The sequence below is a fragment of the Eublepharis macularius genome, chromosome 2 (assembly GCF_028583425.1).
Source record: "Eublepharis macularius isolate TG4126 chromosome 2, MPM_Emac_v1.0, whole genome shotgun sequence".
Taxonomy (NCBI): domain Eukaryota; kingdom Metazoa; phylum Chordata; class Lepidosauria; order Squamata; family Eublepharidae; genus Eublepharis; species Eublepharis macularius.
In genome coordinates this window covers 154746380-154761016 of record NC_072791.1, presented here as the reverse complement: position 1 = coordinate 154761016, position 14637 = coordinate 154746380, and the positions used below count along the sequence as shown (strand labels likewise).

The 14637-nt window shown below is 45.0% G+C and overlaps 1 protein-coding gene across 1 annotated transcript in view; it reads left to right on the top strand.

Annotated features, from left to right (window-relative positions):
- The window catches only part of NHEJ1 (non-homologous end joining factor 1), a 127216-nt gene extending 113057 nt beyond the window's left edge, over window positions 1-14159 (top strand). Inside the window, exons 6-8 of the mRNA XM_054972267.1 lie at window positions 11985-12102; window positions 12809-12924; window positions 13056-14159. Coding sequence (XP_054828242.1) covers window positions 11985-12102; window positions 12809-12924; window positions 13056-13136 — 315 coding nt within the window. The 3' untranslated portion in view covers window positions 13137-14159. The remainder of the gene's footprint in view (window positions 1-11984; window positions 12103-12808; window positions 12925-13055) is intronic.
- The last annotated feature ends 478 nt before the right edge of the window (window positions 14160-14637 follow it).

Genomic DNA, 14637 nt, shown 5'->3' with positions numbered 1-14637 from the left:
ACAAAATGAGGCCTATGGTTGCAGTCACAGGGCAGGGCCCATTTTGTCTTAGAGGCCAAATGATCAGATAATTTCTATTCCTTCTTTATGGTTGGCCTTTTATTTGAAGATGCACAGATGTTACAGCAAGACAGACCGAATGTGACAATGTGCAAGGGAAACTGTGAAGGCATCTACCTCTGAGTGGGATGCTGTGCTAACACACTGTCATTCCCTGTCATGGTTAATGTAATATGTACTTAGAGAGGGATCCAACTGTGGCTTTGTACAGTTGAAGAACAATGTTAACCACAGTGGTGCTGCCTGCCTTTTCTATGTTAGAAATGCAAAATAGGAGTTTTCTTACTACGGGCTGGCAAATCAGATGGAATCAAGATTTTTTCAAAGGTCCTCAGACTTTGTCATAGTAAACTTCCCGAAATCAAGCCACTTATGGTTTAAGACTGGGCCTAAATACAACAAAGGCAAACAGAACAGACAATAAAGAAGGACTTGCTGTGCAAACCTATTCTGTATTTTGTCTCTTATTTCTCTAATCCAGCAGTTTTCTGTTGGCAGGAAGTTCTTTGTACACAAAATTGTGACCTGTAGTACCCTTTGCTCTGCAAAAGATTCTGGGGCATGTTCTAAGGTGTGCTATCAAGTTACAGAGGGCTCAAGCCAGGAATGATATCCCCCATTACCCCCATAAACAATGTGGACTAACATAGTTCTCCCCAACCTCTCCCATAGCAGCACATTGCAAGGAAGATTGATAGTAGGGAAGCCATCTTTCTGAGAAGCTTCTCTGCCATTCATGTCCCTCTGTACTGTTTCCATTAAGCCATTTTTCTTCTAACCGGTCTGCCCCTTACTGGCCTATTCTATGTCAGTAAATGTAGATATAATGAGCTATTTTGATTATGCTTTCAGTTCAACAAATTAATGTCTTTGCTGTACCGCTAAATATTCCTTCTTGCCCAAATAAACCACTTTAATCCAGTGTAATAAATGATCTGTATACGTTGTAGGATGTGGTCCCTCCTAGATAATTTCCTGCAGAGTGAATGTGTATTGTCTGGTGGTGATTGTTGGTCTAGGTGCATGTTTTAATTAAGTCTTTGATTCAGAAGGAAATGAAGCTTGGTCCCCAGATGACCTGTCATATTGTTCTGATCACCTATTGGCCCTTGGTTTTATTCAGTTTGACACCCAGAAGGACATGTTGTTTTTATCCTCATGAATAATGCCCTTTTTGGCATGTTGCTTGCTTGAATGTCATCTGGCCTAAGTCTGTGACACTCACATTGTATCAAGACTGAGATGTGGAAAGACTCCTTTGATCTTAGGGTACAGGGAAGCTGTCTGATAGACTAGTGATCAGGGCTTGGATCCTATGAATAAGTTCTATGCATGCTAAGTAGTTTCTTTCATGGGGCGCACTTCCTCTTGCATTAGCAGTTCTGTATGCACAAGGGGTTGTTGAAAACGATTCATCTTGTGCAAATGGAAGTTCTTGCACAAACGGAAGTGTGCTATGTGGCAGGAACTATCCACTGCACATGGAACTTGTTCATTGGATCTAAACAATAGAGTTTTGAAGAAACTAGTACCCATAACTAAGCAAGCCCCAATCACCCTACCTTTCAGATTTGTATCATTGCAAAAATGGGTGTGTGCATATCCACTACAAGTTTCTCCCTACACTAAGCCACTTCTACTATAGCCACACCTTCCCTTGATCTATAGTTACCAGCTCTAGGTGGCAGCATGGCTCTAAGCTCTGTGCAAGGCAGAGGAGGTAGTCTAATATTTTTTGCTGGTTTCAGATTTCTGTAATACTGATCTTGTTGCAATTCTTATTATTGCTGGAGGAGCAAGCTATTAAAAAACAAAACAAAAAAACCCTTTCTTCCAACTCAGTCTATCCCAGAAGATTATCCCTTACCTTGATACTGCCGATCTGGCCATCTGGATCCATAGCATGGTAACATAAAGACTTAATTGGTGCAGAATGCTGCACCTTGGCTACATGGAGCATGCATATTACTCCCATTCTGCAGTCATTTAAATGGCTGCCCATGTTACCAGGCTCAGTTCAAGGTTTTGGCTATCACATACAAAGCCCTGCATGGCCTTGACCCCTTATATCTAAAGGACCGCCTCTCCTCATATGCTCTGCCATGACAGCTTTGCACTTCAGAGCAGAGCCTTCTGTAAGGAGCCAACCTGCAAATGGGAAATCAACAATGGCTTGACACAGGAACTGTCTGTTTTGGCCTCCAACCTTAAAGAGTGGCCTGCCTGATGATGTCAGGAAGGCTCCCACCCTTCTGGCTTTCCACAAACTATGCAAACTGAATTTATAGGACTTTTAAACACATGTAAACTGTGTTGTACTGCAACAAAGTGGTTCAGAAAAATACTTGGTATAAAGGGTTAGGGAAGCAGGGACTGTGGTCTATATTACTGTGTAGTTTGTACCATTTGTTGCTGTAAATAGGATCTTATTCCTTGCATTGATTAATATGTCATTAATTACCTTGGGGTCAGGTAGCAATTTTTCCACAGGCCAATTTGGCTAGGGATCCTGGAGGTGTTTTCGATCCAGAGGAGTTAGCCGTGTAAGTCTGTAGTAGCAAAATAGTAAAGAGTCCAGTAGCACCTTAAAAACCAACTTTATTGTAGCATAAGTGTTGTGACCTGTACTTTCTTTAGGGTGGATTTTGCTTTAATCTTTCCCTTCACACCCTCTGGGTAGTTAGCTGCCACCAGGAACATTAAATTCCAATATATTTTATTTAAGTTTTCCCTTTGGTAACGTGTTTATGCGTCAGGCTCCTTCGTGGTTCTATGTGGCCCTGAGGATAGGAATGGGAGATAACAATGACTGCTACTCTGGGATATAACAAAACAAGATAAAAGTTTATTTTTTAAGAAGCGTATTGGTTACATAAAAGTAGTTCTTAGTTCTTCTAGTTGCTTCATCCAAACTCATTCCCACAGATCTCTTGTAAGGCTTCACACACAGTTAGCCTCTTTCTCTAGGCTCTATATTTCTCTCACAGAGAACTCCTCAGACAGCACACAGCTAGCCTGTTTTCTTTTCACTCTCAATTCTTTCTCTCTCAGGTGCACACACAGTCTGCCTGCTTCAAATAGAATGAATATATAGTTTCCCAGACACACTCAGTTCAGGCTTCCACTCAGGTTGCCTTTCCCTCACAAATACATGAACACACTCAGGCTGCACACAGCTCGCCTCTCTTGCCCTAACTGAATCTTTTTCTCTCCCTCAGTAACTGAAAATTGCCTTCACTCCACCCACTCTCAGTCATCAACCAATCATATCACTCACTCATCTCTCTCTTTCACCCCCACTCTTCACCTATCTCACCAAACATTTAAAGACACATGCACCCATTTCTTGAAATCATTACAATAAGCTTTCGAGAATCACAGTTCTCTTTGTCTGATGCATGAGATGTTTTGCCACCTTCTGGGCATAGAGCAGTGGTCACTGGGGGTGTGGGGAGGGGAAGTACTTGTGAATTTCCTGCATTGTGCAGGGGGTTGGACTAGATGACCCTAGAGATCCCTTCCAGCCCTGTGATTCTATGTTAATACATGCTTTGCTTCAGCTCTACTTCAGATTTCTGGTTGTTTCTAGATTTTTATAATCCACATCCTATTGCACGTCCCCATCCTGTTGATTGTATTAACTTTACTCTGCATAAGCCGCCTTGTGTCCCAGTGAGAAAAGTGGACTATAAATAACAAATTAATATATATTAGATTATAAATAAAAATAAACATGTTCCATTTTTGACACTTCATTTTCTGTTGCAATTGTACTTTTATTTCTTTCATCTCCTTAGTTAAGTAGATTCTTGCCAGATCAGAGTAGTGGCTGTCTAAGTCCAGCATCCTTTTTCCCAAGTGGCCAGTCTTTTTTTGATATAGTGATATATTTTGACCCAAACTATATGTGATTCTTGAATTGAAATCCAGACATGTTGCTTGGCCTCAAAAAGCAGCCATAAGATGGCTCAATCAAGATCAGGACTGCAGGTCTTGGAAAAGAGGCATTTTCTTCCCCTGTGAGCCTAAAAAGGGCTGTGCTTAATCCGGCCAGGGGTTCATCTAGTTAGGTATCCTGCTTCACACAATGGCCAGCCAGTTGCCCTGGAGGGCTAAAACCAGGGCATAGTTGCCAAGGCCATTCCCTGACTATAAGAACTAGAAGGACCTTGCAATATGTAGGATGGAGTCTTCCTGTACTCCAAGTTGGATTCCAGTTGCTTGATCAGCTTGGATCTAAAGAATTGGCTTGCTGTAACAATGGAACTCTGTTTTGGGGAGCTTTTAAATTTCTCCTTTCTTTCTGCTGTATTTACTCTGTCAGAGCCAAATCTGGATATAAGTGGGAGGAGAGTAGATATTTTGCTTGGATCAGATTGTCTCCCCCGCTCTTCCCCCAATTCCACTGTCTGTGACAATGCTCAGCCTAGGAAGGCTCACTCCCATCCTCTGTCTGGGATCAAGGAGGTCACAACAAAGGAAATAGATGGGAAAATAAGGGTACTTGAACTCACAGCATGCTTTAAGGTCCGTTAACCTCAGGAAGTGAAAAGCATGCAAAAAATAAAAAAGTTGCTGTATTGACTTCCAGCACTAGAGTAAAATTGAAAGAGAATTGCCCTCTTTTCTTCTACTGATGGAAGAAAGGGAGGGGGAGAAGAGTACAGGCTTCTTCAGCCATGTCTGCCGGGGGATGAGATGAGGGATAAGCTTCTGTTCCGCAGCAGCTTTTTGTATTTCCTAAAGATGCCTGCTTTATCCTTTGTTGCCCCCCCCCATGTTTAAACTAGCAGAAAGAATACAGGATCCACCTCTGTATAACTCCACCCTGTTTCTGTATGCAAAAGTTCCTAGCTTGCTTTACCCTTTAACACATATCTAGACTGGCTTTGGTCCAAGATTCAGCTTTAGAACTTGTTGAGTGTTGGGTCTCAACCCCTAGAGCGTGTACAATACTAATAAAGAGGAAGGAGCCTCTGAATCTGTGCAGAATCCCTCTTTCTCACCACAGAGTATCCACTGCATACCCACATATACCTAAGATTAGAAGACAGGGTTTCAGGTCAGAGAGAATAGCTTCCAGGTAGGCTTGAGCCTTGGCATCCCAGATATTTGAAACTGACCGCTTGTACAGATCTATTCTGGAATTAAGCAGTCAGGCTCCTCCCCAGATTCCCCCTGCTTACCTGTGCACAGCTGAGTGTGAAATAGTTTTTCAGGCCAATTTCTCTCCAACCTGCAAGATTTAGAATAATGTTGTACCCTAAGGGGACAATAACACCTTATTATTGTATTTTACATCTTGTCAAAGCAGCCCTCTTGCATGTCTTTGTGAAAGAAAATCCTACCTTGTAACAGCACAATGGATTGACAAAACTATATGTAGTCATGTTGGTTCATGTGGAGGATATCCACATGTGGGGGAGATCATGTGAGACTACTGTAATACCTTTTTATCAGAATCAACCAAAAATATCACAAAATGATGAGTACAAGTGTTCACCCCCCGCAAAAAAAGCTTTGTAAGTAGGATGTTCAATACAAAAGGAGAAGGAGAATGGATTGAGGATACCATTAGGAAAGGATTCCCTCATTGCTTGACAAACTTGACCTACTGACTTGAGAGGCTCAAGGCTCACAATCTCTGCCTCAGTGCCCTGAAGAACTCCTCACTGGGCAGACTGTAAATCCTTTAATTCCCCCCCCCCCCACATACACACACACTTCAGCCTTGAGTTGCTGGCATCTGATACACGCTTGGCCTTGTTGTCAGGTAGTCATAACACGGCAGCGGCTTATCCTCTGCTTGACTTGCACTCTGGCGGGCACTCTGCATCACTCAGGCTTGGCTGAGACTCAGGCTCTTAAACTGATTCCTTACAGGGACGACCCCCCCCCAGCAGCTCATAGGCAAGAGAATGACATGTGCTGTTAATTGCTAACTTTCCCCCAGTGAACCACTTCTTGGACATTTTATCCTATTTGGTAAGGGAAATTTGGGGAATCATATAGCCTTTTAGTAAACTCTGGTTACCCTTATGAAAGAGCTGGTCCAGTGGAGGAAAGTTGTGAATATACTCTTGGATGAGCAGGATGTTGAGGGAAGGTTTGAGGGGTGCAGGGCAGCTTCAGTGCTGCTTCACCATCTCAGTAATACCATTTGGTGATGCTTCCAGATGGCTGCACAGAGAGTCAATGAGTGTTCTCATCTGTATTTTGGGCAGGGAAATGTCTTTAAAAATTCAGAGATAAATGGGGTTTGTGGCCCTCTTTTCAGTCTGCAAAGTATTAAAAATGATTCTGGAAACTTTGACAAACACATTAAGTTTTGGATTCTGCCTGTCCTGAAAATGGCTGTTGGACTTGTTACTTGCAATGGGAGGCAGGATGACATCATGAGAGCAAGTGTGAAGTGGCAGCTTTAGTCTATCAGAATTTGCGTTTTGGAATAGTCAGTCTGTTGGTCATTTTATTTGTTCAGGATGGGTTTTGTTTGCAGGGGGGGCGCTGAGGGTTACTATTTTGAGTAATAAATAAATTTTCTCCAAGGACTTTATTTAGGGGGATTATGCTACTTTAAATACTGTGTTTGATACATATGATTCTAGTTTGGTCTATTTTAGTGAGAATCCACCTTGATTTATGGTTTTGATTTTTACAAGATCATATACACAACTGATTGCCATTGGTGGACATTTCCACAATGATCCTGGACTATTGTGGAAAGTGAACTAAAATACAAGGTTAGGATGGTTGTGATGTTTGATCACAGATTCAGCCAACCGCTGTTGTTTCCACTACTGGAATGGTTACTGGTACATGAACTCATCTAAGTGCAAAACTGTGAAGAGGGAAGGAAGTGCTCTTGTGCTCCCATACCTTCTCCTTCCAAAGTGTGGACGAAAAGCTTGACCAAAAAAACGAGTTGTTCAGCTAGTGTGGTGTTTAGTCCTTCTATCTAGTTCAGAGAAATTGCTTGAATCCAATGAGGCCTTCAAAAACTTTTTTGCACAGATCTAGAGCAGCATGTACCCCAGGTAGCCCAACTATGTCCTCAGCCAAGATGCCAAATAAGGCTTTCTGGGGCAGAGACGTCATAGTGAGGCCATGGAATCACAGTGGGGCTTCATGTTCCTTCTCAGATTAGGAATGTGTGGAGAGAGTCCCCTTCCAGAGGATGCAGGTTGAGTTAGGAATGCAGGGACTATGCCTTCCCTGCCCAATCTTGAGGCATACAGCTTAAGTGGCATGGGGTGCTCTGAGCTTTGGATGGTTTATCTTAATGAGGGATGGACAGTTTGAGAAGTATGGAGCTCAGCTTCTAGCAGTAGCTTAGAGAAAGCAATGGGGGTCATTGTGCCCTGGGATTTGCTGCCACCCTGTTTTCTGCCACTATTCCTGGGAGGAGGGAATGGATGGGAAAGGCAAGGAAGGGCAGCAATGACCTGCCAAGGTGCCTGCTCTAGGTACACTACTCCTGTTCTGAGCTGGTCCCCTGCTGTTTACTTTTCTCTGAGTTATGACTGTGTCTTTTCCTTTGATCTGGCACCATAAGCTGCCTATTGGCTGTTCTTGACCTACCTTTGGAGTTCATTCACCTGCCAGCTTTTACAACCTATTATTACAGCCTGGATAGAACAGGGTCTATAGGCAAAATCCATATGTGTCTGATCTTTACTGCAGAGTAGGAAGAGAGCAAAAGATTTGGAAGAAGCCAAGAACCCGATCAAAGTCAGAACTATCCCTCACAGCCTACCCAATGCGGCATGCCTCAACAGAAGTGCAGGTGTGCTGCGTAAAAAGTGCTTGCTGAGGAGCAGATTGATTCACATCACTTAAGGAAGCAAACCAAGCCATATACTGCAGGGAGGAAAAGGCAGAACTGCTGCTATTCTGGCCATTCAGAGTTATCCAGGTCACTGGCAAACTTCTCCTGTCTCCTTATTTTCCTTAATGACAAACTTGTTGCTGATTTATTTTAATTATAGCAGTCCCTACGGGGGTAATGAACAGGGCAAGAGTTTCCTAATGTTACTGCACAGATACAATCTCTCTGCTCACTTAGTCTATTTGGCTCCTTAGAAAACCATTTGAAAAGAGCACATTTCTAGCCTCTGTGGCCCTGAAGGTGAGCCCTGTTTGATGAAGACTCTGTCTTGGCTAGGGGTGGCATATGGGTAGAGAGATCTTTTATTTTTCAGCTCAGTGTCAATGGCCTGGTGTCTTTTCTGAACATAATGTTTGCAGTATGATCTCTTTGCTGGGAGAAGCTAGCCTTTTCAAGAAATTTTATTGATAGAAGTTGTTCTTGATGGGGGGTGCACAGTCTTCAACTAATTACATAAAAGAAAGAAAAACTGCTGTTTCATGAAATAGTGGGCCAAGGCTTGCTGTTGGGAGTACTTTTTTGTTTCGTTTCTGAAGGGCTTTACTAGTTTTGTCATGCTGACATGAAACTGTAAAAGAGCGCTCAACCTCTAAAGAAGGAAGTAAACAAACAAAAATAGCATGGCCATGTTGGGGAGTAGTCACTCCTCACCAGTGATGGCATGGATGGGCAATGGCCAACAGGTGTCCATTATCCTTGGGCATTTACAGTCCAATTGTATATATTATTGTTTGTGTGAGAGTTGTATTTTCTTAGTGACATGTGTACTCAGGAAAATGTGATTTCCCTGCGACAGAAGCATTTCCTTGAAGGAAGACATCTGAATTCCTTATAACTAAGCAATGTGTGTATGTTTACTATGCAAATAATCCACATTGCTGGGAAAGGTCTTGATATTCTGAGAGAGCCTTCCAGTGGCTATGATGAGGAATGTTTTCTCTCTCCACTACTTCCTCTCATACCCTGTATGTTCAGAGTCAGTTCTCCCTTATGTCCTCCGATACGTGCTAATCCTCTTGCCCTCTTTAGTAGCTCTGTTTTGCAATCAGGCCATCATACCTAATTTAATTTGTGGAACACTCTCCTAACTAGCAGCTGCCACTTCTGCTGATCTGAACAGAGTTTATTTCTAATACATAAAATCTGATGGATTTGCTAGATCAAAGCACACTTGCATAATTTATATCATTTGCAGAATGTGTTCTGGTCACAGAACACTGGCAGGAGTTTGGCCCTTTAAAAAACTCACAGTAAGAGAATAACTCCGCTTGTAAGTGCCTTCTTTGGCTAAGGGGACAGGCATAGCATCACAGTGAGGGTGGAGGGTGTGGAGAAAGCCTTTAAGGGGCACTTGCTGTCACAGTAGTTAGAGTTGCAGGGAAAGGAGTTGATGGATGTGGTTCAGCTGCTCTACATTGTGAAGTATGTTGGTTGAGACTTAGGGGGAACTTAGATTCTGCCTAATCAAGAGAAAATTATTATTGTTCCCGTCTTCCAACACTCACAAATGGTTTTCTTTCATCATTGCCTCCTGAAATATCCCACCGATGTTTTCTAGAATTTAAGTAGAATGTAAAGTCCTCTGCATTTAAATAAGCAGAATTCTCTCTTGTATGTGGGGAAGGACTATAGTTCAGTGTCAGAGCACATGCTCTGTGTGCAGTAGAGCCCAGTTTCAGTCCTGGGCATCTGCGGTGAAAAGAATCATGGCTGGGAAAGGCCTTAGGAGAGCTGCTGTTCAATGGATCAGTTAAGAAGAGTCCTACTGGATCATACTGGTGGTTCACCTAGTCCAGCATCCTGGCTCACACAGTGGCCAACTAGTTATTCTGGAGAGCCAACAAACAGGGCGTAGAGGGTGAGGCCTTCCTCTGATGTTGCCTTCTGGCATTGTTTTTCAGAAGTGTACTGTTTCTTAATGTGGAAGTTCCATTTAGTTACCATGGCTAGTAGCCACTCATTGTGTAAAGCAGTACTTCCTTTAGTCCATCCTGAATCTACTGCCCATCAGCTTCATTGAATGCCCTCAAGTTCTAGTATTCTGGGAGAGGGAGAAACGATCTCTCTGTCCGCTCTTGGTATACCCTGTGCACAGGGCCGGATCAAGGGGAGGCAGGGGGGGTAGCCTGCCCCCGGCGCCGCCAAAGAGGGGGCACTGGGCGCGGCTGCCAGCCGCCTGGGAGGCTGAGTGCAGAGTTGGGAGACCCTTGCCAGCCCCGCCGATGAGGTGGCTGGCTTGCCGTGCGCGCAGGACCTCCCAGCCCTGCGCTCAGCCACCCACGTGGCAAGCCAGCTGCCCCAGCGCACGCCCTCTCTGCCACCAGCTCCACAGCTCACCATACGCTGGGCCGGCCAGCTTGCCGTGCGGGCAGCACAGGGCAGTGGGGCACATGAACCGCGTGGAGGGCCTCCTAGCCCTGTGCTCAGCTGGCCGTGCAGCAAGCCGGCCACCCCAGCACCTGGTGAGCCGTGGAACTGGCAGCAGCGAGGGCGTGCGCTGGGTCAGCTGGCTTGCCACACGGGTGGTTGAGCGCAGGGCTGGGAGGTCCTGCGTGCGCGGCAAGCCAGCCAGCCGCTCCAGCGCACGCCTGTGCCACCGCCAGTTCCACGGCTCACCGGGCACTGGAGCGGCCGGCTTGCCGTGCAGGCGGGCATGCCTCCCGCCCCTGTGTGATGATGTCACAAAAGTGACGTTATCACGCAGTGCCGGGAGCGCGCACGCGCGCTGTGTGCATGCACAGAGCACCCAGGCAAGGTTTGCCCCGGGCGCCTAGATCTGGCGCTGCCTGTGCATAATTTTATAAACCTGTCATTTTACCACTTAGTCATCTTTTTCCTAACCATCTCTTCAGCCTTTCCTCATAGAAAAGGTGCTCCAACCACCTAATCATTTTGGTTGCCCTCTTCTGTACTTTATACTTGCTGTAACACAGTTTCATTCATGGAGCACTGATTGATACTCAAGTAATATGGGAGCTGCAACAGACCTGCGTAACATTCTCCCTCTCATTCACTTTGCAATCCCTTATAGTTGGTGTCCCTTGTGCTATGAGCCAGGAGCCCTCTGCCACTCCTACTGCCTGGAGTGGGTCACAGGCAATGCCTTTGGACTCCTGGCCTTGAGCGCCTCAGCGGGTGAGTGCCTGGAGAGGAACTGCCCTGTTATCTGTTACACTTTGTTCTCCCGACTGTTTGGGTGTGGAGCAGGCACAGTGCGCAGAAACGTTATCTCTGGAAACCTTTGAAACAGGCAGCAGGCTGAGCTCACTGTGTCCTGGGAGCTTGGGGGGGAAGGGTAACTGCTTGCCTTGGGCACATCTCCCTACCTTATTGGATGTGCCAGTGCAAGACATGCCAGGAAAAGTATCTGCTCCTACCTCTTTTGCCATGCTCTCAAACAGGGTATGGGGGGAGAGAAAACCGCATCACAGCTCTTCCTAATGAGATGAGGAGCTAGCTGTGGAGCTCCTGCCTGAAGCATGATAGTGTCCCTTTTTCTGAGACTAAGCTCTCCACACATCTGTCCCTTTCTGCTCTCACATGGGGATCCTTTGTGATGCAGTGAAGGGGTTCCTTTGGCTTTTGGGAGCAGGGGGTTTAAGGATATTCCTGGCACTGTCGGTTGGCAGTTGGAGCTGCGAGAGGAATAGATCTCTGGGGAGGAGCCCTGGATCCATTGTAGAGCACATACTTTACCTGCAGAAGATCTTGGGTTCAATCCCTGGCATTTTTGGTAGAGTTGCTTGTGTTAGGAAAGGCATCTCCATGGTTGCTTTGTGCTGAACATATGAATCTGTTCTGTACCAACTCAGACTATTATCTACTCTGTCAGCTGCTCTCCCAGCTCTGACAAAGTGAAAGGATTTCTTCAGCATCTACTACCTGAGATCCTTTATATAATCACTGTTGGTATGTCAAGGGACCTGTGTGAAAAGAAGGGTGAAAAGAACTCCCCTTGTTTTGTGTGGTCAGATGCATCACTTCTGCCTTGAGCACTTTCCAGAATAGGCTTGATGTGCCCTCTTTCCCTTTACAGACACTGCCCCAAGTCTGTTGCCTGGGAGATGGGCACTTGTTCACTTCCAACCTAAAGCATCTCTACATGGCAGTGACCCAGCAGCAGGCCAGAGTGGTTTGCAAGCGACACCGGGAAGGTGAGTGAATGGGTGTATCCACTGTGTTTGTGCATTGTGCCTCCCCCACTACCCTCGCTAAGGTAGACAAAGTGGGAAGCAATTCTACTGGCAGATGTCTGCAAATATGACTATCTGCCACAGAATACCCATCTCAGTATCTGCCATCACAGAATATCTCCAGACTGACTACTCCATCCTTCTCTCACCAAATGCTGTCTTGTCTACTACTAAGCAACCTCAGCTTGCTCATTGTCACCCCACCATTTGTGCTTATATCAGAACCTACACACCTCTTGTCCCACTTATGTTCCCTTTGCCTGCATTTAACTACTACTAGCCTTTAGAGAGTTCCTCCCTGCATATTTATAGATGACCCAAACACTTCCAAGAATTGGAACTGTACAAGAGGCATAAGGTCCGCATGCAAATGATTTTCCTTTTAAATTAGACAGAGGATCTATTTGTGGGTTATTTGCTCCCCCAACCTGAAAATCACATGGTCTTAGAAGACCTCTCCTGATCAGTGTTTTGTTTTTCTCCTTTTGTGGGTCTGTTCTTCTTCCTCTGCAACTATGTGATTGAGATTCTACAGTCCCATGCAGATAAAGAAAATTATGTCCCTATGCAAATTAATTCATTGTATTCCTGTTCCTTGGCTCTGTTGCATCACAAATACACAAGTTCGTTCATCTGCATTTAACTGTTCCCTTTTTGTCCCCTACAGCATCAGGTGATTCTGGGTCCTTGGAACACATTAGCACCCAGGATTTGCCAGCTGAACCAGAAAAAGGAGAGACTGAATCCCAGTCAGCAGCAGCGCAGTGTGCACAAAGTGCCACGGTGAGAGCAGACTCAGAGCATACATTGGGAAATGTGTCAGGAAGGGTTAGCTTGATAGGGTGTGGTTGGTCGTGGCTGTGCCTACTTGGGAGAGGAATTATATACAATGATCATTGCCTCCTCCTTTCTAGGAATTCTCCACCCAAGTCCAGAAGGCTCAATTGCCCCTGACCAAGACCAAAAGGAAGAAGGCAAAAGGGCTGTTCGGTTGATGCAGGTGACTCTTACACAGAGACAGATGTGTGGTTGTTTTCTTGAATAACCCTCCCTCTTCCTGGAACATCTGGACTCCCACTCTAGAATAGAGCTGTGCCACTTGGCTCCTTTTGCCATATTTAAACATGGTGATTGGAGAGTGTCCCAGCTCTCGCCGCAAGCGTCTGCTGCCCTTCCTCTGCTTATTCTTTCACCTTTCAGTGAAAGTCTGGAGATGGTGCATGCAAAGCAGTAAGCAAGAAGTGGACTGGGGGCACAGCATGGACAGTGTTAAAAAGCCAAATGGTGAGAGTCACCTGAGCTCCCGCACCTCTTTTGCCACTAGAATTTGCAAACTTCTCAGTAATAAAGACAATAGTCACGAAACTTGACTTCTCGGTGTAGTGTCTGCTTACATGTGATCCTACATATGAACTGGACAGTGCAGGATTGCTTGCATAAATTGGATCTGCTGGAATCCCAACTTTAAGCTGTTTTGCAATCTGCTGGATGGTGGAGAAAATTTTGCAAATGTATAATCTGTGCTTGTTAAAGACTGAAGAAACAGAAGGGCTTGGGCTGGGGTTGCACTGATCTGCTCTACTTGATGGTTTCCATGTTCGCCATGTCCCTGCCCAGTGCTCTTAATCCATGTTCCCCTTCCCCAGAACATGTTTTCTCTCTTTCCTTGCACTTCTCCACTCTCCTCTTGCCAAAATACTCTGCAAAGGCACAAATATAAAATGAAAATAAATTCTGCCGATTCAAGCATAGTTAGCCTACTTTACCGTGGGCTCTCCATTGGTCTGTTCTTGTTGCAGAATGTTACTTTTTCAGCACAAAATATACTGGAAAAGTGTGACAATGATACTTACGGTACATTTACAGCTTATGGTGAGAGATTATCTCTATCTTGTCTTTTCACACAGAAGTGTAGCCCAAGATGTTTAGATGTCTGTGGCAGAAAATCCAAATGTCATGCCAATCGTGGTAAATGTATAATACTTCACTGAACAATTAATGTGTTTAAATTAAATTGAAATGGGAGAACTGCCCTCGTGCTGTGGCATGGAACTCTAGTGCCTTTATGGTTCTCTTTGAATTCCACTCTGTCCCATTAGTCATGGAATGCACCATACCAAACTCTAGATGACAACCTGATACTTCTCATGTAATGCTGCAGACCTGTACAACTTGCTTCCCACAATGGTCAATGTTGTCCAAGAATGATGGCTCACAAGGATCTTGGTCAGTGTCTCTCTCTTTGCTGTCTGCCTGGAACTGCATAAAGCAGAAGAGTTGTTTAACACCCTCTAGCAAGCCACAGTGTAACGTGTGGAGGGTAATGTGCGGCATAGTGTGGGTGATGAGTTATGCAGGCCTCTAATATGGTTAGTGATTAGAATGGTGAACTAGAGTCTGGGAGACCCAGGATCAAATCCTCACTCTCTTTGCTGGGTGATCTTGGACCATCAGTCTCTCTCTGTCTTATCCTGTTGCACAGGCTGGTTGTTGTGA